Here is a 25,969-nt window from a genome sequence, read left to right on the forward strand (position 1 = left end):
AGCAACTCCACTGGCTACAGACTTCAGAATAAACTGCTTTAGAAAATTTAAGGAGAGTTTATAATAGGGCAGAACATTCTGATCAGAAAAATAAACTGCCCAAAAGTAGTCTATATTTTAAAATATTCTTATTTTTTAAAAATGAATCTTTTTATTGAAGTGTAACAAACATATAGATAACAAGACATAAGTATATATCTGAAAGAATTCTCACGAAGTAAACATAGCCGTGTACTTCTTCTTTCCTCCCTGACGGTACCACTGTCCTAACTTCTAACAGTACAGAATAGTTTCGCCTGTTTTTAAACTTTATATAAATGGAATCAAACAGTGTGTATTCCTTTTGTCTGGCTTCTTTTGCTCAACATTTTGTTTGTGAGATTTATTCACGTTGTTAGGTACAAAAATAGTTTGTTTTTATTGTTGTGTGATATTCCTCGAATGAATAGCACAATTATGTATCTAGGAGTTGAGTATATGACTAGGAGTGGAACTGCGTTGTCAGTCCTTTCAAAGTACAGCAGTTTGGTAGGTGCAGTGGAATCTCATTATGGTTTTAATTTGCATTTCTGACAGCTGATGAGGTTACGTTTTTGGACCATTTGTATAGTTTCTTTGGTGAAGTGTCTGTTTAAGTCTCTTGCCTATTTTTTTTCCAGTGGGCTTGCCTGTCTTTTTTATTTTTTAGAAGACAATTATAAAAATAATACTGGTCATTTTAAATAGTTGACCTGTGGTTTGGTTGATTTTGTCCATTGTTAATTGGTTCTCTATTTCATTGTTTTGGGCTCTTATTTTAGTACTTACTTCCACTTTCTTTGAATTTTAATTTCAGTTCTTTTACTTTTTTTTTTTTCAAGCATTTAATTCAAGAATTTATTTTAATGATCATAACAAACCTATAGAAATCAAGAGAATGACGATGATGTTTTAAAATACACAGAATTTGGACCTCCCTGGTGGCACAGTGGTAAAGAATCCACCTGCCAATGCAGGGGACATGGGTCTTATCCCTGGTCAGGGAAGATCCCACATGCCGCAGAGCAACTAAGCCCATGCTCCACAACTACTGAGGCTGCATGCTGCAACTACTGCATGCAGCTCAACAAAGAGTAGCCCCTGCTCACCGCAACTAGAGAAAGCCCACGTGCAGCAACAAAGACCCAATGCAACCAAAAATCATTGTATAGCAATTATACTCCAATAAAGATGCCAAAAAAAAAAAAAGTACATTCAGGAGTTAAATTGATCGGATTCAACTCCACAAAAAAATAAATAAAATAAAATACATAGAATTTCAACAAAGAAGCAGTTTACACAAGCTTCAGTTCTTTTTCTAACTTCTTAAAATGGGTACTTAACACACTGACTTTCAGCCATTCGTCTTTTCTGACATATACATTTGAAGCTTTACATTTTCCCCGTAAGCAGTGCTTTAGTTGCATCCCAGAAGTTTGGATATGTATATTTTCAAAAGCTTAGGCATTCTATCATTTTGAGATGCAGTTTTCAAAATATGTTAATTAGCTCAAGTTTGTTAATCATGTTGACCTGCTCCTTTATAGCAGGTGTTGGCAAACTTTTTCTAAAAGGGCCAGATAGTAAATATTTTAGGCTTGCAGGCCATAATTTCTCTGTCCCAACTACTCACCTATGCCATTGTAGTATGAAAGCAGCCAGAGACAATATCTAAATGAATGGGTAGGGCTATGTTCCAATAACACTTTATTTACAAAAACCATTGGCTAGTCTGTGGGCCGTGGTTTGCCAATATTTGTTCTAAGTACTGCATACCGCTATCCTTCACTTTCTGAAAATTTGCTTTATGCCAATTTGCTACCTTGGTATCTGTTTTCACTAACTGAAAGAAATCTGAAGATTTTTGCTTTTATGAAAAAAGATGAAAAGCGAAAACAGTGTTCAGCGTTTGTTTTGCAGTGTGCACCCTGAGCGGTGAGAGTGGCACTGCCACCGCCTTCCCTGGAACTACACTCAGCATCTCAGCATCAAGCCACCATAGCTGTGAATTGTGTCTGGGAATCTCCGTGCTTTATCTCAATTTATTCTGTGCATGTGTTAGCAAGATGTGTCCTAAGGTAATTGCTTCTTTGCTTAATATCATTTGGCTTATAAAAGGTTTCACAGGAACACTCTACTTTCACATAGTGGGAGAACCCTGTACATACATCTAAAATTTTTGGTTTGTTATTTTATTAGCTATAGAGAAGGCTACCACAAAGATTGTGAATTTGTACACTTCTTCTTCCCATTCTGCAATTTTTGCTTTGTATATTTTGAAGTAATATTACTAGGTACTCAGAAATTTAGGATTTAAATGTGTCTTCCTGGTAAATGATTATTTTAGAAATATGGAATGTCTCTCTATATCTAATAATGTTCCTTGCATTAAGGAATAGCTTGTATAATGTGATATAATACATCAGCTTTCTTTTGTTTAGTATCAGTATGGTATTTCTTTTACTATGCTTTTATTTGCGTTTATACATTCTTTTTAAAGATTGTACTCTTTTAAGCAACATATATTTAGTTTTCTTTTTTTCTAAATCCCATTTGGTATTCTTAGTCTTTTTTTTTTTTTTTTTTTTTTTTTTTGTGGTACGTGGGCCTCTCACTGTTGTGGCCTCTCCCATTGCGGAGCACAGGCTCTGGACGTGCAGGCTTAGCGGCCATGGCTCACGGGCCCAGCCGCTCTGTGGCATGTAGGATCTTCCCGGACCGGGGCACGAACCTGTGTCCCCTGCATCGGCTGGTGGACTCTCGACCACTGCGCCACCAGGGAAGCCCTGATATTCTTAGTCTTTTACTTGGCATATTTGAGTCTATTTATATGTCATTTATTTTCATTGGGTAAATATAAACATTGATTCCCCTTCTGAGATCTTCTGTCTCTGTCCCAAAGTTCTAGTGAGAGGTCAAAGTCTCATGTATCGTTTCTGTTCCTGAGATCTCCTCATTTTTGCCCCAGAGAATCTATTTATTTCACTGAAGCGGAGTCTGAACCTTGCACCCACCTGGGTGCCAGCCCCCACTCTGAGCAGTGCTCAGACTCATAGGCTCCAAGATTCTTGCCCAGAAGAAGCCAGAGCCACAGAAGGGTGGGTGATACTGGGGACAGCAGCCAAAAGCTTGCCAGTGTTTTCTTATTGATTTGTAGGGGTTCTTTATCTATTCTGCATATGAGCCCTTTGTTAGTTAGTGTTGGAAACATATTCTCTAGTCTATGGCTTGTCTTTTTGTTCTCTTAATGATAACTTTTGATGAGTACAAAGTAAAATTTTAATATGAGCGATTTAATGACATATTTTTTAAAATTTTATTTAAAACACTGAGAGGGGAGGGAATGGTTTGAACCCTTGAGAAGCCTTGAACTTAGAGTAGGATAGGGCAGGAAACTCCCTGAAGTTTCTGGCCTTATTAAGGAATAATCTTAGCCTTTCTGTTTACATTTTCACACAGATTTATGCAATATTTTATGTGACTAACCTCTGGGAAAGAATAGATCCCTTAGAGACAATGCCCTCCACTGAATTTATTATACTCCATGTCTAATATAAACAATTCGAGATGCTGTACTCCGACTGATTTGGTTTCAAAGGATGGTAGAGAAAGGAGAAGGAGGAAACAGTCATAAGTTTTCGCACAAAGCCACATAACATATTGTTTTCAACCTGTATACATTCCTAACCAGAAGGAGAAAACTGGAATAGTAATAAGGGTAAGAAAAATAGCTTAAGATCTTCCTTAAAACAAAACCAAAACTTCCTTCAGGAGAGTAGCACTGGTGAGTGACACAGAAGTACCCATCACTAGTGCTTGGATGTCACACTTGCTTGGACGACAGACAGGAGGGGGCCCTCACAGATGCCCAGGAACAGATACACCTATCAGGTGCACCGCCCTCTGCTCTGCTCCAGTCCCCTACTGCTTCCCCCTTACACAGACTAAGGCCCTGCTGCACAGCTGTGCACAGGAGAGTTCAGAAGTTGCTAAGACAATATGCCAAGTGGATGATTTCCTTCTGGGGTGCTGATCTGGGAGGAAGGAAGCTGGACCGTGAACAGACAAGCTCAGGAAGAGCAGACAAGCGAACAGAGAAAGGCCACAAGGAGTCCCGCTTACTGCAGCTGAAAGTGCTTGATCTTGGTAACCAGCAGTCTGTACTGGGCACCCAGGGGCGCCATGGATGCGACATCTACAAATATCAGTTGCTCCAGAGGCCCTGTTTCATTGGTTGCTTCTGAGGGACATAAGGTGCGGCTCACGTCCTGGTAGTTGTAGCTCCTCTGGTATCTGCAGCAGCCAGTGGAGAGAAAAGCCAGCGAGGAGAAAGACACTCAATGAACAAGCAGGGAAAAGAACATCTCGTTTCACTTCTCCCTGAACTTCTTTCCAAGTCCTTGTATTTAAAATTTCATACTGGACCTACTGAGAGTAATTTTAGAGCTACCGTGTTTGGCACACATTGTGTGACGTTATAACACAGACATGAGGACTGTTGAGTGCTGAGCAGTTCACTTAGGTGTCTTCATTACCAAATCATCCTCCTAATTCAGTCAGGAAAGTTATCAGATTTTGAAGGGAAAACTGTTCTGATAAAACAACCAGTTGATTCCGTTTTTCCAATCTTCAAGCTTTTGCGAAATGAACATAAAGAAAGCCCCAGAGTCCAAGTCAGGGCGTTAGACTCAGTATTTCAATCCTCACGTGTATTAACCTCCAAAAGTGATTTAACACTGTACTGTGTGCCCATGTCTGCATGCTTTCTGGTTTGTTCTTGTTACTGCTCTAGCACCTTATACAGCAAAAATATAGATTCCACGAGGCGGGGATTTTGCTGTTGTCTTCCACCACTGTATCCCCAGCATCTATCATTTAGTAGTGCTCAATAAATATTATGGGATAAAGAAAGTACACTTGGTGAACGTTATGAAGAATGGGGAGAGGTGTCACTCATTGAAGTTGATGGTGGGACCTAGCCCTGACCTTGGTGGATGACCCACTAACCAACCAAGAGTAACAGAACATTCTGGGTAGAACTAAAATGTTAAACGTTCTTCTGGGTGCTATAAATCTAGACCGAGTGCTTATCAGAACCTCAAAGAGGAGAGAAACTGAACAGAGCTGAACGGTCAATGCAGGCACCACGACGACTGTTTGCACTTAGCATGCATAATATGTCAACATTCTGCACGTCTGATTTCTCCTTTCGCTAGGGAAAAGGGCAATTAAGGTCTAGCACGTTGAAAGAAAACAAATATAATGAAGCTGTCGGGGAAAGATCCACTTACAGTCCTTGGAAGAGCAGAGGAACCTGCCAGGACAGCACCTCTTTCTGCTGGCGAACCACGACCAGGACTGGGTAGTCGAGGTTCTCAGAGGAGCTGTTCACGTACACCCGCACGGCGTTCACCTGCGAGCCAGGGCAGAGAGGGAGGAAATGCAAATCACACACGCACGCACACGCACAGACACGTTACATCGTAGCTGCCATCTGAAGCTCTGAAAAACTTTAATTCATACGTTTGCTGCTGACCATAGATACTCCAAATATCCCAGCTGTCTTCTCCTCATTCATATTGTAACCATACTCAGTTTCAACGCTGATTGCACAATGAAATCACGAGGGGAGATTAAAAAAAAAACTGATGCCTGGGTCCAACCCTCAGAATTTTGATTTAAGTTGTCTTGGGTGAAGCCAAATTATGGAGGCTTCAAATGGCAGGCTGAGGAGTTTGAATTGGGCAGTCAGCACAAGATTAGGAGAATAAGCCCAAACAGAAAAAGAAAGAGGCTGATGTGCTTCTCTTCTTATCTGAATATAAATGCTAAATATACAAATATCTTAAAAAAAATACCTACAAGTGCCCCAGTTGCCAACAAACTTTAATTTTGGTTTGGAAAATGATTCTGTGCCTCAGACCAAAATGTTATTGCCACATTGTGTTAAAGTCTAGCAGATGGCCCGACGCTCTCCCAGCAACAAATACTACAGGGGCTGAAGAGTCTTCTCTTTGCCCTGCTCCAAGGCATAGATCAATCCCCAACACTAAATGCTTTTGATATCAGCAGATCCGTGGCTTCTTTTGAATACATGTGTCACCCCAAGGATTGAACACTATCATGGCTTTTAAAAGATAGGAAATTGAATTGTGCCCCTGGATCTAGATGGTTTTGGTGTTTCCCTTCAGTTTTTTTTTATATATATATATAATACTATAGGCAATAGAAAAAAGACAAAGTAAGAAAAAGTTGATCTTTCGTATGAGATTTTTTTCCCCCTAATGAATTTAAGCCCTAGTGTTCTCTTGAAAACACCTTATTAGGGGAAAGAATTGAAGCAAGAAAGGCTTGCAGTGAAACCCTAAAGATCTATGACATGTTCAAAATGGAAACTGAGAGGCAGCAGAATAGCATGGGAATCATAGATGATTACTATTTGGATATCTTATATCATTCTTGATTAAGACACTTAGTTTTTTAATGTTAAAACCGTCCAAGAGTAATTTATAATTAGATCGGAAGTGCTTGCTCACAAAGGGAGCGTTTTCTTGTGCCTGTGCTCTACATGTTTCCATGGAAATTATGCTGCAGCTGATCATTGACAACACCCTGTCTCTAGTGCTGACCTCTTCCCCAAGCTCTGGATGTTCCACAGGCATCTCAAACTCAACCTGTCTGAAGTGGCACCTGTCACTTCCTTCACCCCTAACTTTCATTTCTTCTGAACTTCCTTGCTTATTGAATGGCCTCACCTCACAGCCATTATTCTGCGCCCGAGTCATCCTTGATTCCTACTCCTGTAGCATTCTCCATCAATAGGTCATCAAGTTCTACATAGTGTTCACACCCAGATCCTCCCCTCCCCCACCAATAACAATCCTCATCCAGTCCTTTATCACTGTGACCCTCCCTGACAGCACCTTATCTAGTCTTCTTATCCCCAGGGCTATACTCCCTCAGATGCCACTTTCATCTTGGCATTCTCCTGCTGAAAAGGCCTTCAGTGGCTCAGGGAACTTTCAGATTTTCCTCCAAAGGAACGGGAATAGTACTTTTATGACAATATAGAATAGAATAATGAATGCTCATGTACTTATCCAGCTTTAATAATTATTAAAAATTGTACCATTTTCTTTCGTTTACACCTTCCATTTTCCACACACATCATTTTTAGATTATTTTAAAGTAAATACCAAAGATCATACCTTTTCATCTGTAAATATTTCAGTCTATACCTCTAAGGGATAAGGCCTCTTCTTTTTAACATAACACATTACCATTATCATACTCAGTAAAATTAATAATAGTTCTTTAAAATCACCCAATATCCACACAGTGTTTGAATTTCTTCATTTGTTGAAAAAATTGTGCTTTTTTCAGCTTTTAAATTTTGAGTGCAAACAAGACCCACATATTGCATTTGGTTGATATGTGTTTTGAATCTCTTTTAATCTGAAGGTAACTGCCCCGCCCCCACCTTTGGGCATTTATTTGTGAAAGAAAGCAGCTCACAAAGCAGCAGTACAAACCTGAAACACCCACATGCTAGATTTTGCTGACTGCACCCTGTGGTGTCATTGAACAAGTTCCTTTATCCCCTGTGTTTCCTGTAAACTGGCAGTTACAGCTAGAGGCTTGGCTAGATTCAACTAAATACATTTCTCCATCTTTTCCTTGGATTTGGAATTAGTCAAGAAAGTTTTCACCACTCCAGGTTACTGAGGCCTGTATTTTCTTCTAGTACTTTATATTTCTAGTATCATATTTTTAATACTTAAATCCCTATCCCTTCATGATTAATACTAACATATGGTATGAGGAATGATTTTAATTTTATCTTTTTTTTTTATATGGCTCTCCAGTTGTCCCAGCACCACCTATTAACAAGTCCATCTTTTCTCCACTGATCTGAATTGCTCTGGGCTTTTCTTTTCTTTTTTTTTGGTGGGGGGGGGGCTTTTCTTGATTACTGCCTTCTTCTCTAGTTTCTTTGCCTGCCAGTCCCTCACATGGCCAATTACTTGCTGTTTCTCAAAAGGGCTCTGTCCCCAGCGATTGGCCTTTCAATATCCTTCTCATCCCTAAAGTCCTTCTTTGGGGATGTCTTCCCTGATATGTCCCCATCCCATCACATAAGTGGGTGTCCCTCTCTTGGGGGGCATGTGGCCTCTGATTACCTCTATACAGCATATTAATACCACTGTGAAATAATAGACATATATATGGCCTTTGCCCCCAGTCCCTGGAACAGAGCTCCTAAAACCCTTGTATTTTTCTAAGTGATAAGAGCACTAGTGGCATATTTTGTTCTAATATTTGGTCTTATTCCTGACTCCTGACAGAACTCCTAAATCCTTTGGAATTTTCTGGGTGACAGGAGTCTCTTTTGTTCTAATGAAGAGACTCTTGGTGGGCTCCTGGATAACTTCAGTATGGGAGCTGGTCACCCAAAAGACCTAGCCATGATTAGAAGATTGGAACTTTCAGTTCTACCTCCATCCTCCAGGAAGTGGAGGGGGCTGGAAATTGAGTTAATAATTGATCATGCCCAAATGATGAAGCCTCCATAAAAATTCCTAAAATACAAGGTTTGGAGAACTTCCAGGTTGGTGAATGCATCCATATACCAGGAGGATGGAGCAACCCAACTCCATGGGGATAGAAGCTTCTGTGCTCAGAACACTTTGGACTTTACCCTATGCACCTCTTCTATATTGCTCATCCTAAGTTATATCCTTTTATAGTTATATCCTACTATAATACTATAGTAATCTAGTAAATAAACTGTATTCCTGAGTTCTGTGAGCTGCTCTAGCAAATTAATCAAACCTGAGGAGGGGGACTTGGGAACCTCTGATTTATAGCTGTTTGGTCAGAGCATAGGTAACAGCCTGGACTTGTGTTCAGCATCTGAAGTGGGAGGTAGGCAGTCTTGTGGGACTGAGCCTTAACCTATGAGATGTGATGCAAACATCAGGTAGACAGTGTCAGAACTGGATTGAACTGTAGGATACCCACCCACACAAAATTGCTTAATGTGTGGAAGATCCATAAATCTGATGTCAGAAGTACTGGGTGAGTAGAAGAAAATAGAAGTTAGCTTTTTCTACAGACAAGCACAAAACATTTTTTCATGCAGTCAAATTTATTCCTTTTCTCTTGGTCACTTTTAAAAATTGAGATATAGATAACATACCACACAACTCACTCTTAAAGTGTATAATTCAGTAGTTTTTAGTATATTCACAGAGCTGTGCACTCATTACCACTACCTAATTCCAGAATATTTTCATCACCCCAGAAAGAAGCCCTGTACCCATTACCAGTCACTCCTCATTCCCTTCCTCCCCCAGTGCCTGGTAACCACTAATTTAACTTCCTGTGGATTTGCCTATTTCAATAGGATATTTCATATATGTGGAATCATGTAATATATGCTCTCTTGTGTCTGGCTTATTGCACTTAGCATAATGTTTTCAAGGTTCTTCCATGTTGTAGCATGTGTCAGTACTTCATTTCTGTTTATTGCTCAATAATATTCTAATTGAATGAATATACAACATTTGTTTAATCTTCAGTTAATGGAAATTTTGGTTGTTTCTACGTTTTGGCTATTACAAATAATGCTGCTATGAAACATTTGTAAACAAGCTCTTGTGTGAACATGTGTTTTCAATTCTTTCTTTTTTTAAAAAATTTTTATTGGAGTATAGTTGATTTACAATGTTGTGTACAGCAAAGTGAATCAGTTATTCATATACCTATATCCACTCCTTTTTTCTTTTTAGATTCTTTTCCCATATGGGTCTTTATAGAGTACTGAATAGAGTTCCCTGTGCTTTACAGTGTTTTCAGTTCTTTTGAGTGTATACCTAGGAGGAGAATTGCTGGGTGACATGGTAATTCTTATGTTTAACTTTTTGAGGAACTGTCAAAATGTTTTCCAAAGAGGTGCATCATTTTACATTCCAGCAATTTACATTACCAGCAATGTAAAAGTTTCAAATTTCTCCATATCCTTGTCAGCACTTATTATTGTCTGTCTTCTAGATTGTAATTATGTGGGTGTGAAGTGGTGTCTCATTGTGTACATGGACCTCTCAGTATTCTAACATTTAGTTTACCTGCCTGGCTCTTCTGCAAAGCTGAAATCTTCATCTTTGGCATCTCTGGTGCTGGCAAAATGAATTAACTTAGAAGCAGGATCACTTTTGAGGTTCATAACACAAACACCAACTTAGAGCACATGTGTTTAGAGCACACTTTTGTCTGGCTTAAATCTATAGAACTGAGGTAAAAACCTAAGGAAAGCTGTGAACTAGGCCAGCTTCATCTTTTGCTTGTCTGCTTCCCTTTTCGTTACCTAGGCTGCAGTCTTCTCCTTCCTTCTTAGGTACTTAGTTCCAGAAGGGATTTCCCTCCTGTTTTTTTTTTTTTTTTTTTTTTTTTACATGTCACTCTAAAGCAGTGATTCTCAAATTTTACTGTGCTTTTTAGCATTTGAATCTCTCAAACCCACCCTCATCATTTCTGATTCAGCAGATCAGGAGTAGAACTTAAAACTAATGTGTTTTTAACAGCATGCTAGGGGATTCTGATACATGTGGATTGGAGCCCATACTCTGGGAAGTACTGTTCCAAAGAAACCATCTTGTCAGCAGCTTGCCAACTTCCCATTATTATGAGATGCACAACCCTGAGATCACCAATGTCACTAGCACGTCTGGAAGCTAGTGTGTCTGGTGGGGCTGAAACTGGGCCAGCAGGAAGGAGGTCTGCTGTGAGCAGAGCAGGGCAGATTGTTACTCCACTCCACTCTTTATCTCCACACTCTTTTATTCCTGGTCTGGCTCTTGTAACCCACTTAGTTTTTTTTTAATTATTATTTAATAATGATCTTACTAATTATAATTTAAAAACTCAGAGATACTGGCATAATAAATTGCAAAAAAAAATATTAGAGTGGGAAATAGAAAACACTGGGCAGTTTTTCAAGATGAGCAGATAATGCACCACCCCCGGGAAAGGATAAAAAGCCCTGTTCACATGTTGCTTTGCTTTTCCAGAGGCCAATATGCAACTGGGAAAGTTGGATTACATTTGCAGCAGTGAAGTAAGCCATGTAAAGCGAAAACTAAATGAAGGTATTGACAATACATAATGGACCCTGATACCCTGTAACAGACTACTGTTTCTTTTTAAATTTAATTTTATTTATTTTTTTTATACAGCAGGTTTTATTAGTTATCTATTTTATACCTTAGTGTATATATGTCAATCCCAATCTCCCCAGACTACTCTTAAGAGCCAAGATTTTCCCTCCTGTTGCTTCTTCCTGTTGTCATGACAAAAAGAGCACATTTATTACATATGTCTTGCTCTCTTCCTATGTTACTACAAGCAGCGAATTGCATTATAACTATGAGGGAAGAATTATTTAAGTACTCCCAACTCTGATATTACATAGATCACAATTACAAAAGGTCTTAAAGCTTAGAGAGTCCCTTTTTAATCTTTTAGAACATGTCAGTAGGGAAAAGTTCAAAATTACAAATAATAGAGTTCTGTTGCAGAAAGAGGGTGAAAATGAGTTCAATTCAAAATCTAGTTTGGTTTTGCTAAAATAATGAGACTGTAGGCTTTATTGGAATATCAGATTAAGAATCAGAGATTACTGGTTTCCATATTAGGCACACCATTGTTTTCTGGTGTGATCTTGAAAAACTGATTCCACTTGTAAAATAGCTACGATAGTATTTGCTAATGGTTCCTTTTCCCCATGTTACAAACGTTAGAAAACGATTTTTTTTACAAACAAATACAAATGTTATTTGGTAACTGTTTTAATAACCTGTTATGTTCACTGGGTGTGTATTTTGGGGGTGTTTAGGTTCTTTGGTTCTTCTGTCTGTCCTTCCTTCCTCCCTCCCTTCCTTCCTTCCCTCTTTCCTACCCTGCCATGCTCCCTCCATCATTCTTCAAACAGTCACTGAGTCAGGAGCTATGGGAGGTGCTAAGGATATACTAAAGGGAACCCTGTCCTTGAGTAGCTCATCATCTAGTCAGAGAGACAGATGGTGTTATCATCAAAAGCATAATGTGATGATATTATAGTAGCAATGTGAGCAGGTGCTGTGGGCCCCCAGAGGACAAAGTGGCTACCCATGTGGAAGAGTCAGAGTAAAAAACACAGAAGCTAGTCGGTTACTTCCCAAGTTATAGAGAAGTTGGGATTGTTCACGTAGGTCCTGCTGTTGCCTGCCTGGCGCACATGACCTTGACTCATGGTGTTAGAGAACCTTGCATCTGGGAAGGTACTCAGGGAGATCATCTAGTCCAAAGGTTCCATTTACAGAGGAGGAGCCCCAGACGTAGAGGTGATATGACTTCCCCAAGGATGCTCAGCTATGGAAGTATCATTACTAGAACCCAAGCTTCTTGCAGCCCAGTCTCCACACAATGCTTGGTCAGATAATGCTATCATCACCATTTTGAATCGCTGACTCCACTGAACACCATTGTGGATGTAGACTTCTACTGTGACATCAAGAAGCTATATAAACACCATAAATGAAGGGAGAGTATAGGAGATGTTATTTGTACATATATAACAGACAAAATATCAGTATTGTGAATGTATAAAGAATCCTAAAAACTCATAGAAAAACACAATAACCCAATAGAAAAATGGGTAAAGGATGTAAACAGCCACTGAAGAGAAGAATGACCAAAGAACATGTGAAAAGATGAGAATATTTTACAGTCATCAGAAGGTAAAGACTCAAAAGTATGACGATACCACATTTACAAGGATGGACAGAAATAGGAACTCTTGCATATTGCTTACGAGAATGGTATTCGGTACAACCATTTCAGAGAACAAGCTGGCAATATCTACTAAAGCTGAAGGCGACTTCACATTACATCCCAGCATTTCCACTCCTAAGTTTACACAAAGTCATGAATAAGAATGAAATGAAATGAAGTAGACTATGGATCAGGGTGGATAACTCTGAATAAGATAAATTAAGAGAAAGAGCAGGTTGTGTGATCCTATTTACATAAACTTTGTAAACAAGCAAAACAATAATATCTGTCTATATCTATCTATCTTTAGTAAAATAATATCTATCTATCTTTAGTAAAATATATATACATGGAATTAATACACACCAAATTCAAGACAATTGTTCTCAAAAGCTTGGAAGGATCTCAGACTTAACCCCAGTTGCCACAGTTTCTTAGATATTGATAGAAGACCCAGACTCCTGGGTTAGAAGCAGGTACATTATTAGTCTTGTCACAACACGGGCAGAAAGCCTGCCTGAACTTTCCCCAGAGAGAGACACCATCTCTATTTTCTGAGGTGTTCACTATACAAATGTCCTTGAAAGAACAGTGTAGAAAAATTTCAGTCGTCGCCTTCCTGCAAGATGTGCGGAAATCAAGAGACCTATGAAGAACTGTCTCCCTAAAATGGTTACTTTGGGGGATGAAGGAAGAGGCTGGGTGGAGGTAAGTAGGGCATTATAATCGTCTTCTTGTTTCGTAAGCTGAGTTGTGGGTACACTGGTGTTCTATTATTTTCTATACTTGTTTATATGTCTGAAATATTTCATCACCACCATCACCATCATCATCAAGAAGCCGTGATGTGCTGGCGTTTGTGTTTGCCCGCTTCGGAGCAACAACCCTCATTTTATACAGGTTCTTTGTTTTTGTTTTTGGCCACGTGGCTTGCAGGGCCTTAGTTCCCCGACCAGAGATTGAACCTGGGCCACGGCAGTGAAAGTGCCAAGTCCTAACCACTGGACTGCCAGGAGATGCCTTGTACAGGTTCTTTGCTATTCAAGGAAGTGGCAAACAGTCTCTAAAACATACTCTCATATAGTCTGTCCTTACTAGTGCTTGACCTGCTTGTACTAACTTCACCGATTATAGCCTGCCCACCTCCCCACCCACCTTGCGCACATGCAGCCAGCTGGAAAACTTTACATTGTCTTTGGTCTGATCAACATGACTCATTTCTCCACTGCTCTTCCCTGGAAAGGAAATATGAAGATGAAGCTAGTACTGCACTGGACAGTAATGTGCCAGCCTAGATTCCGTGTTGTTAGGTGTGTGAGTTTCCTAGGGCTGCCGTAAGAAAGTGTCGCAAACTGGGTTCTTAAAACAACAGAAATGTATTGTCTCACAGTTCCAGAGACTAGAAGTCTGAAATTAAGATATCAGCCAGGCCACGCTCCCTCTGAGACTCTGGGTAGAATCCTTTCTTGCCTCTTGCTGCTTCTGGTGGTGATGATCAATCCTTGAGCTTCCTTGGTTTGCAGCTGCATCACTGCAACGCATGCCTCTGTCATCACGGTATTCTCTGTGTGTCTGTTTCACATTCCGTCCCATTCTCTGTGCATGTCTGTGTCCAAATTTCCCTATTATTATAAGAATTTCAGTCACATTGGATTAGGGCCCACCTTAATAACCTCATCTTAATCTGATTACATCTGCAAAGATCCTACTTCCAAATAAGGTCATATTTACAGGTCCCAGGGTTTAGAGGTTCAACATATATTTTGGAGGTGGGGACATAAATCAACCTATAACATTAGATCTGTAGAATTTTTAAGGAATAAAGCCATTCAGGTACAGATCTGTACCTTTCCCTGACCAGCAGCTTATCTCCAACTTGTACCCACCTGCCAAGACCCTTCATGCTGAATGAAGGAAGGCTTGCTGGGAGAGTCCATTATGTGACTGTTGTATGAAAACAGCTTCCCCGGAGTGAAGTGGCCTTGCAGTTCTGAATCCTTTTCTTATTAGAGGCTGGAAAGTCCTAGTAAATGAAGCATTTCGTCCCACAAGTTTTATGACTACTGCAGGGAACTGAGCTGCTTTAATCACAGGTTATACTTTTTTTTTTTAAGATAAACTTTAAAGTAATTCCTGTAGTTATTGATGAGACTGTTTAAAATTCCCTCTGCCTGATGTAGCCTTGGAAAACCATCTTCTGTAAACTTATGCTATAAGGCAGAAAGATACATACAACTGGATTTTATTTCTGGCACTACATCTACGATCTGGGTGACTTTGGACATTCTCAGTTTCCTCAACTGTAGGATGGGAACAGTAACACCCAAACTATCCACCTCCCTAGACTATGGGTGACCTGTGTTTTGTGACCTGCCGAGCACCAGGCAGAGCAGAAGGCAGAGCTGTCCCACCCGGGCTCTGGGTTGGGGCAGTGCTTTTCCACTCCCACGCGTTCACCAATCAATCAGTTATTGACTGTCTTTTTTCCACGTGTGGAGACACATTTATAAGCCCAACTGCCCTCGGGCAGAGGAGAAGGTTATGCAGTCCATCTCACATAGGATATTAATTTCCTTTCATAGCTTGGCTTCCAGCTTTCCTGGAACAGCTCATTCATCTCATCGAAAAGAGCAGTTTACCCCTTGGGAGCTATTTATTCCCTATTCTTTTAGATTCTCAGCATTACAAAATGAATACAATTCAGAGTACTCTCCTAAGAATCATGCTTTACAGACCTCATCTCACCAATTTCATTATGCCAACAATAATCTGGACAGAAATACATTTATATACCCTTTCCTCTTTTGGCTTATTATTTAAATTTTATTTTAAACATTTCAATTCCAATAAAAACATGGGAAAACAGTGAAGAGAGGTTAATGATTGGCAGGCCAGGAATATAGAACAATACACGGTCTAGGTTCTAGCTACTTTAGGATGAACTTTGTTCATTCTATAAATATTTGACTCCCCACCCTGTGCCAGGCATTGTTCTGGGCATGGGAGATACATTACTAAGCAGTGTGGACATAGCCTTTTGTCCTCGCTGAGATCACAGGTTTACACATGGAATGCCAATTCAACAAGCGCATTAATATTCAAGTTGCTGTGGAAGTGCATGGCACAGACTTTCCAGGGAATATCTTCCTAAAGGATGAGTAGGAATTAACCAGAAAAATGTGGGCAGAGCAAGAGAAATGTCCAAACAAAGGGAACTGTGTAGCAGACATAAGGAAGGAAAGAGAGGAAGGAGGGAAGGAGGAAAAGAGAGAGAGAGAAGGCAAGAAGCGAGTTTGAAGAATTAAGGGAAAATCAGTTTGGCTGAAGCCTGAGGTGCCTGAAAGGCCATGATAGTCCTGAAAAGTCTTAAAGTCATGTTAGAGAGGTTGAGGCTTTACTCTAAGGACAATAGAAAGCCTTTGGAAGGTTTTAAGTGCTACCACCCCATTGCTATGGCCATCCCTGGACACCCAGTGCTGCCTCTGTTGCTGCTGAACAGCTGCTTTCCTGCATCACTGGCTCCCAACTCAAAGTCTGGGGAAAGCAGATCTGATTGGTAGCGCCGAGGCCACAGACCCGAGCCTGAGCTTGGTGGGGTTGGGAGGGGTGTGTTCAAGATAGCAGATGCCTGCCGTTCTGCTGCCCTAGTGGAAGGAGCTCTATCTCCAGCAGAGACTCATGAAATGAGGAATTTCCCCAAAACATATAGGAATGGGGTTCAGATTCTGGGCAGTTAAAACATGGCCAAATTCCACTACATTTGGAATCCCTTTCACATGCCACACCAAGACTATCCTACAGAACAAATGTTCTATAGAACACACTTTGGGAAATGCTGTGATATTTTTTTCACAAGAACTGAGGTCAAATCAGGTATGTCCTGAAGACCCTAACTCGCCCTAATCTAGCCATTTAATATCATAAAACTTAAGGACCGTTACTACCCGATTTAGTGCTCAATTACATCATATTTTCATGTTTTGTAATATTTGCTAATTGTTCCATGTATTTGTTTCTCTTTGAGGATTTTATCTGTGACATTATTTGGAGTCAAGCATGTATTTGACACTTAGTACATACACTACAGTTTCTGTTTTCATATGAGCGGAGGTAGCCCAGCTAAGGTTGTAGCTTTCAACAAGTCCTAAAAAAACACCCCAGGATGTCAGGGAAATGGCTGTTCTTAATTCTTCAGCATTATTTCTACAGATATTCCTTTCTCTCCATTTGTTTTCTTCCTGTGGGACCCCTATTATGTTGATGTCATAATTGGGTCCGTGCTCCCAATTTCTTAATTTTTCTCTTTATATCCTACATCTCTTTAGGTAGATCCTCAACACGATCCTCCAGTTCTCTAATCCGTTATTCATTCTAACGTCCAACCCATTGCTGAGGTCTTTATGTAAACAGTATTATTTTTTAAATCTGGGATTTCCCAGTTGCTTCATCTTTCACCTTTATAGCTGTAACCTGTTTCATTTGAACAACGTCCTCCTATCCACATCTCTTCCAGGATGTTCACTTTGCTTGTCATGAAGTCTTATTCTTCCTGTTCATTAACTCTACTACATCTGGTAAAGGTCATTCAGTTTGACATTTCTCACGTAACTTCCCTCTGTAGATCTGTTGTTATTTTCTCCCATGAGCTCTGATTCCCTGGGCTATCAGCTACCTAGGGTCGTTGCGTGAACTCCAGAGGGGAGGAGCTAAATGTGAGGGGAGTTCAGGGAAGAAGGAGGGACTGGAAGGGTGGAGAGCCTCTGAGTTGACCACGCCCCTTTTCACCCCCCTCCAGGGGTCCAGTCCCCGCCCATCTAATTTTACTTCTACCTCCCCGCCCCTCATCCACCGCCCCTCAGCCCCACTGTTCCTGCTCCCATCCTAACCTGCCGGCGTCTGCCGTGTGAAGGGGCCTGTGGGAAAGCAGGGACAGCTCAGGGTCAGCAGGTCAGCAGGCACAGTGGTTACCCTTCTCCACGCCAGCCTCCACAGACATTATCCTGCGAGCCAGCCCACCCTGGGTGGGTACTGCTTGTTTCCTCCCTCCTGATGACAGTGAGGCAGGGCAGGCAGCAGTACACCTGGGCCAAACTGAGGGAGGCAAAAAAGCGCCACAAGAAAGCTCTCCTCCAACCTATTCCCTACCCATGGCCTCTTAGACTGAGGGTGGCCACGTGCCTCTCACCCCAAGAGCTGACCATCTTCTGTCTCTCCAGGCCTCTCACAGACTTTGCATTAGCTCCTCTGTCCCACTGCCCTCCGTCTGGCTTGAGGCATCTCCAGCCTTGGCTCCTGGGAGAGAGCCAGGGGCCTCTGTTGGTTCACCAACCTCTTAGGTATCTGCGTCTGCTCATCTCTGTGTGTGATTCCTTTTTCCTCTTTATCTTTCCTGTCTTTTTCTCTCTATTTCCTGCTTATATTCCTTCTCTTGGGAGGAAGAAAAAATTATAAAGAGGTAAAAATAATTATTTTATGGTTTGAGGCAGAACACAAGGATCTACTCCCTGGATTTTATTTATATGCTGAGTGATTGCACTGCAGGCATGTTTCTTCTAGAGCTATTCTGAGGCCTACTTAATTAATGCTCTAAAGATGGAAAAGCACTACAGAACTACGATGATTGTCAGAGTTATGATCTGATGTTTATCAGCTGTTTTTTTTTTTTTTTTTTGCCGTACATGGGCCTCTCACTGTTGTGGCCTCTCCCGTTGAGGAGCACAGGCTCCGGACGCGCAGACTCAGCGGCCATGGCTCACGGGCCCCGCCGCTCCGCGGCATGTGGGATCCTCCCGGACCGGGACACGAACCCCTGTCCCCTGCATCGGCAGGCGGACTCTCAACCCCTGCGCCACCAGGGAAGCCCTATCAGCTGTTTATTTCTGTAGTGGTATTCATTGCCAGACCGGTGCCATTTGTAATTTTAAATAAGTATTGGCAGGATAGAAGTATTACCTAAAGAAAACTGCTTTCTAAACAAGACAAAGCCAATCATCTGCACACATCATCCCCTTCAAAATCTTCAAAGATAATTTCCTGAGACTAGCAGAAGCGGCCTCAGGGAATGCCATATTTCAGAGACACAACTATTTCTAATCATGGAGTAAACACTGTGGCCAAGATGATATATATGACTTGAATTCTTCTCTGGTGCTCAGGTAAGATGTTCCTCTTTAAATGGGCAAAGATAGCCTGCAGTAGCCCAGATTTGCTCCCTTTGGTCCCTGATCACTTATGTCTGGGTCCATGTAGCTATCTTCCAACAAATGTCCTAGCTAGAGAACACCCCATGAAAACTTTTGGTGGGGTTGATTTGGGAGCTGCCCAGAATCCAGATGCCTTGCATGTTTTAGAGGAACTTCCTCCCCTCCACACCACTGTGTGAGTTTTGTGGGAGTCAAGGCTGCCTGTAGATGCCATAGGGGGCAGGTACAGGACCCACGCTCAGAGAGTTGGATGCTCCCACTTGGTACTTTCAACAGTGATTAAATGATACAAAGATGAAGGAAGAGTTTAACACTCGCTGTCAGTGGTGACATCAGTAGGGACCGTGACAGCAGGGCCCAGGGGTGACCATGTCTAATGGCAGAGGAGGTGGTAGTGGCTAGGTGAGCATCCTGGCCACACATTCCTGCTGCAGGACTGTTGTTATAATTTCTTGCAGTGTATTCTCTCTTGGTCCCCATAGTGTGAGCTTAGGAACTCAGGTTGGGTGCTATCCAATACCCTTCTAGTAAATTCTTTTCCTCCTTATGTTAGCCAGTTGATTTCTGTTGCCTGCAGCCAATAACCTTGCCTGACCCCACACCCTCTTTCCTTCTCTGTCTACTTCATTCATAGCCCACAGCTAACTTGAGCCTTACTGTCCACAGATCTCCCCAAACCATCTCTGCACACCCAGACTTCACTCTGTTTGCCTGTTTCCTTATCCCCCACTTTTTATCCCTTTATTACCCAGATAAGCATTGTCCTTCTCCTAGAAACCTATAATTCCTCCACTCTGGTGAAGACGGTGCAGGGAGAGAGTGGGGACGAATACAGGATTCCTTTTTTGCAAGTATTAGAGAGGATAAAATAAAACTGTGAGCATTTACGTGCTAATTTTGGGGGGAGCATAACGTACACCCCCAGTTACACAAATTAAAATAGTTGTGAGTCACTTCGTCCACAAAAGGGCAGTTAGATCTAAAGGGACAGAAAGAGTCAGTCATTCTTGTTTGCTATGGCTTATCTTCATAGCTATTTAGTGGGGATCCAGAAATACCAGTTCTCAGGATTAATACTGCCCTAGAGGAACATATAGGTTAACTGCTTAGGTCTCCAAGCTGCCCTATGTCTGGCACAAAGAAGGAACCCAGCATTAATGACAATAAAGCACAAAAGAGATGAAGACTGGTCCACAGGGTGGTGGGTGCCTGTGGCTCTGTGAAACACTGAAGGAAATCTGTCACATTCACCGTTTTCCTTAGTGTCAACTCTGCTTGCCTGACTTAACAGAGGCAAATGGATGCCTGGACGATCCATGGAGGAAAAACAGAAGGGAAAATCCTCTTGTTTCAACGTTCAGTAACTGTAAGGGAGTCAGACATAAAGCTCTTAAACTGTATGATCAAACAACCTGACTGTGGAATTATGACTATGGTATTTAAACACTTTTATTGTTGTTGATAAGCATAACAGATGTGCTCTTGTGGGAGGTTTAGTAGAAATATCCGAGGAAATGTCCTCAGGAACCTGAGTTATGTTCCTGGCTTTGCTTCAAACTAGTTGTATAATTTGGACAAGTAATTTATTTTACCAGCTCTGTTTTCTCTCCTTTTAAGAGAGAGGAGATTGGGTAATTTAAAAGGTCCTTTCAGCTCTTAAGTTTAAAATACAATTACCTCTTTCTTATGGTTTTGAGGGATATATATATATATATATTTTGTGGTACGCGGGCCCCTCACTGTTGTGGCCTCTCCCGTTGCGGAGCACAGGCTCCGGATGCGCAGGCTCAGCGGCCATGGCTCACGGGCCCAGCCGCTCCGCGGCATGTGGGATCTTCCCGGACTGGGGCACGAACCCGTGTCCCCTGCATCGGCAGGCGGACTCTCAACCACTGCGCCACCAGGGAAGCCCTTGAGGGATATTTTGTGTTTCTTTTATTGATAGAAAAAAATAGAAAAACCATCACAAATACAAGCCCAATGACACACTTCTGTAGCTAAGCAGACTTGACAAAGAAAATCTTGACATGAAAAAAAGGAAATAATGGTACATGAAGTCAAAACAAATATATACTGATTGCCCAAATAATGTAGGCTCTTCATCCTCCACTGTTGGTATTATTAACATTCTATAGCAAAACCTTAAAAACTGGGAGACCGGCTCTGAATCAGGAAGGAAGGAACAAAACATATCTCCTGAGATGAAGAAGAAAGAATATTTTGCCAGTAGCAAAGCTTCAAACGACCAGAGAACAGGAAGAACCTTGATGGACTGACAGTGTTCACAGAAGACTGGAAAGACAAAAGGGATGGAAGAAGCAGAGAGACAAAAGATACATAGAAAAAAGGAGCAACAAGAGAATGGTAGAGATCGGAGATGGTGGTAACAGAGGGGAAGGTTGGGAACAATGGTAAGAACAATGAGCCCCCAATAAAGAGTTGCTTCAAACTCTTTAGTCCAAGATAGGCTATTAATGTATACACACGTACGCAGTACTATAATACTAAAAATATAGGGTGGCCTTTTCAACAAATGGTGCTGGAACAGCTGGATATCATATGCAAAACAAAAAAACCAAACAAAAAATCTAGACAGAGACCTTACACTTTTCACAAAAACGAATCCCAAATGAATCAGAAATCTAAATGTGAAATTCAAAACTATAAAACTTCCAGAAGATAATATAAGGAGAACATCTAGGTGACCTTAGATTTTATGGCAGACTTTTAGATACAACACCAAAGGCATGATCCGTGGGGAAAAATTGATAAGTGGTACTTCATTAAGTTAAAAAATGTCTGCTCTGTGAAAAATGCTATTAAGAGAATGAGAAGACAAGCCCACAGACAAGGAGAAAATATTTGCAAAACTTGTTTCTGATAAAGGACTGCTATCCAAAATCTACAAAGAACACTTAAAATTCAACGACGAGGAAACAAACAATCCAGTTTAAAAATGGGCAAAAGATCTGCAAAGATGCCTCACCAAAGAAGATATACAGATGGCAAATAAGCATATGAAAAGATACTCAACTGTATATGCCATTAGGAAACTGCAAATTAAAACAATAAGGGGGCTTCCCTGGTGGCGCAGTGGTTGAGAGTCCGCCTGCCGATGCAGGGGACGCGGGTTCGTGCCCCGGTCCGGGAAGATCCCACATGCCACGGAGTGGCTGGGCCTGTGAGCCATGGCCGCTGGGCCTGCGTGTCCGGAGCCTGTGCTCCGCAACGGGAGAAGCCACAACAGTGAGAGGCCCGCGTACCACAAAAAACAAAAAACAAGATATCATTCTACACCTATCAGAATGGCTAAAATCTAAAGCACTGACAACACCAGATGCAGATGAGGATATGGAACAACAGGAACGCTTCATTCATTGCTGGTGAGAGTGCAAAATGATACAGTCCTTGTGGAAGACAAGTTTGACAGTTTCTTATAAAACTAAACATACTTTTACCGTATGATCTAGGAATTAAGCTCCTTGGTATAAACCCAAATGAGATGAAAACTTATGTCCACACAGAAATCTGCACCCAAATGTTTTCGGCAGCTTTATTCATAATTGCCAAAAATTGGAAGCAACCATGATGTCTTTCATAGGTGAATGGATAAATAAACTATGGCATATCCAGACAATGTAATATTATTTAGTACTAAGAAGACATAAGCTATCAAGCCATGGAGGAACTTTGAAAGCATATTGCTAAGTGAAAGAGGCAAGTCTGAAAAGGCTACATGCTGTATGATTTCAACAATGTGACATTCTGGAAAAGACAAAACTATAAGGAGAGTAGAAAAAACCAATTGGTGGTTGCTAGGGTGTGAAAGAAAGGAAGAAGGGATGAATAGGTAGAGCACAGGGGATTTTTATGGGAGTGAAATTATTCTATATAACTCACCATAATGATGGATATATGACACTATGCATTTCTCAAAACCCATAGAACTGTACAACACCAACAGTGAACCTAATGTAAACTGTGGACTTTAGTAAATAATAAAGGCCAATAAAATATCAATATTACACCAATATTTGTTCATCATTAGTGTACCACGCTAATGCAATATATTAATAATGGGGAAACTGTGTGAATGGGGGAGGGTGGGGAGAGGATATATGGGAACCCTCTGCACTTTCTGCTTAATTTTTCTGTAAACCTAAAACTGCTTTGAAGAATAAAGTTTTGTTAAAAATATGTACATATAGGGGACAGTGAGGAAGCAAACAAAGTTGAAAATCTTTTGCAGCCAAGGTTAGGCAGAGGGAGAGGTGAACTTTTATCTATACTTTTAAATGTCCACAGTATCAAGTGTAAGTTCCCAGGTAGCTAAAGGATGTTTTTACTCAGGACAACATGTTACTTGATGATGTTAGATAAACTTTAATTTTGCCACCATTTTTGGAAATTAAGTATTATATTCAAACACTTAAGAGTCTAACCAAAACATAGGTGATCTTCACTTTTAAATAACCAATACTTTCATAATTACATGGTGACACCCCTGGCCATCCTTGGGATCAGCTGTAGAAGGCTGGGTCCAAAATAAAGTTCCTTAAAATTATGGATTGAAAACTAGCTCCTCAAAACCTTTTCAGTGCTCCAAATAAGAGAAAATTTCCCACTTCTTGGGAGCTGTGACAGGGAAGTGGATTCCTACAGCTTTCTTATCAGGAAAGAAAACTCGTATTCAACTTTCACTGGACACATTTTTCAATATAAGACAACTTCAAGCCACCTTTACTCTTCTTGTTAAACTAACTGAAAAATTCCCTGTTGAATCTTGTAGCAAAATTAACATCTGCGTATAACTTCTTCCCAATAGTAAAATCAATTTCTTTGGCTATTACTGTCACTTCAAATAAACTGAGGAGATGAGGGGAATAAGAATTTGAAGTAATTAATTATTACAGCAAATTAATTTTATTAATAATATTTACTATATAATTTAAATTTGCTATATAACATTCAGCTTTGCTTTTCAGGAATGGAGCACTAGCTTTTAACATGTAAATCAACTGCTTCTCCTATCTAATTTTTACACACATTCTTATATATAAAAACCGAAGGATCTTAGGCTGAGAACTTAATAGAATACAATGTTATTCTTATTGCTGACCTTAGGTTTTAAGCAAAATACAGGTCCTTAGGTTTTGTTTTGGTTTGCATAGCCAACTAATGTACTGGAAGACCTCAAAGTTTCCATTTTCAAAATGTCCAAGTAAAGAAAAGAAAGATCAATGTTTATAATTTTTTTTTTTAGCAAAATAGAAAAGACTATATTGTCTGGCAGCCCGTGATGTATTGATATTTTTCTTAGCAAACAAGCAGAAAGGATGGTGAGGCCCCAATTCTAATAGCTCATTCGATGTGCCTTTAAATCATCAACGCACCATCTTGGTGTGTTGACATGAACTTCAGTCAGCTCCAGCATTAAACAACGCAGGAAGAGCTGGCTAACATACTCCGGGGTGCTGCATGGCAACGTGTTATAACATCAACAGGGTGTGGTTACTTCTGTCTGAAATGAAGAAAGAAATGCTGGCACTTCTAGCAGCAAAGAGGTTTCACGGTATCTTCAAGTCCCTTGGTCTTTAAGATTCAAGCTAACAGTGAGGAATGACATAGGAGATACATCTGGTAACACATTGAAACCAAATCAGGAAAGGCAGAAAGGCTGAAAATCTCTATGAACTGTATAAGAACCTAAAACACCCTGTCAGAAGGGACCATCACAGCAGTAAAATCTACACAAAACAAAATAACAACTGAAAAACCAAACCCAACACTACAGCAAGCTTATAGACATGGCACTCAGCAAGAAACAAAAAGGAATTGAAAAACAAGTTCAGCACAAGTAGCAAAGGTAGAGGTCCATTGTACAGTTTAGCATATGATTATCAGGTCAGGGCAGGCAGAAGATGGGCCGTGCATAAAATCAGACTCATAACTGGAGTAATGTCAGCCCCTAAATACCCTTATGACATGTCAATACTCTTTTTTCAGAGCCACGCAGGAAAATGTGAGAGGTGACTCTAGGGACTGAATGTTTGGTCCCCACATCCCCAAATTCATATGTTGAAGCCTAATCCCCAGGGTGATAGTATTTGGAGGTAGGGCCTTTGGAAGTTAATTAGATCATGAGGTTGGAGCTCTGGTGATGAGATTAGTGCCCTTATAATAAGAGACAGGAGAGAGCTGGCTACTCTCTCTGCTCTCTGGGCCACATGAGGACATATCTGTAAGTGCTGTTTACAAGCCCAGAAGCCAGCTCTCACCAGATACAAGTCTGCTGACACTTTGATCTTGGACTTCCCAGCCTCCAGAACTGTGAGAAATCAATGTTTGTTTCCTAAGTCACCCAGTCTATGGTACTCTAACAGGCTGAACTGACTGAGACAGTAACCAACCACCCAGGTAATGTGCTAATGAGATGATTCTTCCCAAACAAGCACCAGTCCAGTTCAGTAAGGAGATGTGGGAGGACAGCAGAGGAGGTTTCTCTGCCTCATTTTGTAAAGAAAACGGGGAGAGTACATACGACTTGGAGAGAACTGAGGCTATTGCATCAACATTTTTAATTCTTCTAAGTAGTAATGTATACAGCTAGAAGTTACCCCTGGAATGTCCTGTTCATGAGGACTGGATAGGCTTTTTCAGTCTGGATCTGACAGGCTGGTATAACTGATTCTAGATACTGGTTGATATTAATAAAGCCAAGATTTGTTCCTTAGGCATAGACAACTATATGTCATTAAAAGATAAATGCCTCAGTGTAATAAACAAAATAAAAGAAATAAGTCCAGAGAAACATTTCAAATTCAAAAATCTATGGCAAGCAATGAATTCTGTCACTGAAAGCCTCAGAGAGGACCTCTTGCTGGGTCATGGTTAGATTTTTATTTAAGGGCTTCTTATCACCATCTAGCTCAAATATA

The 25,969-nt window shown here is 40.7% G+C and overlaps 1 protein-coding gene across 4 annotated transcripts in view; it reads right to left on the reverse strand.

Annotated features, from left to right (window-relative positions):
• SIDT1 (SID1 transmembrane family member 1) overlaps window positions 1–25,969 on the reverse strand; it is an 88,370-nt gene that overhangs the window by 57,698 nt on the left and 4,703 nt on the right. For all 4 annotated transcript variants that reach the window (XR_007477590.1, XR_007477589.1, XM_004272052.3 and 1 more), the window contains exons 2-3: window positions 5,310–5,431; window positions 4,141–4,311 (exon numbers count right to left, since the gene is read on the reverse strand). Coding sequence is in view for 2 of the 4 variants with exons in the window: in XM_004272052.3 (XP_004272100.1) it covers window positions 4,141–4,311; window positions 5,310–5,431 (293 nt within the window). In the remaining 2 variants the exon portion in view is untranslated. The remainder of the gene's footprint in view (window positions 1–4,140; window positions 4,312–5,309; window positions 5,432–25,969) is intronic.

The sequence above is a fragment of the Orcinus orca genome, chromosome 5, assembly GCF_937001465.1.
Source record: "Orcinus orca chromosome 5, mOrcOrc1.1, whole genome shotgun sequence".
In the NCBI taxonomy this organism is placed as follows: domain Eukaryota; kingdom Metazoa; phylum Chordata; class Mammalia; order Artiodactyla; family Delphinidae; genus Orcinus; species Orcinus orca.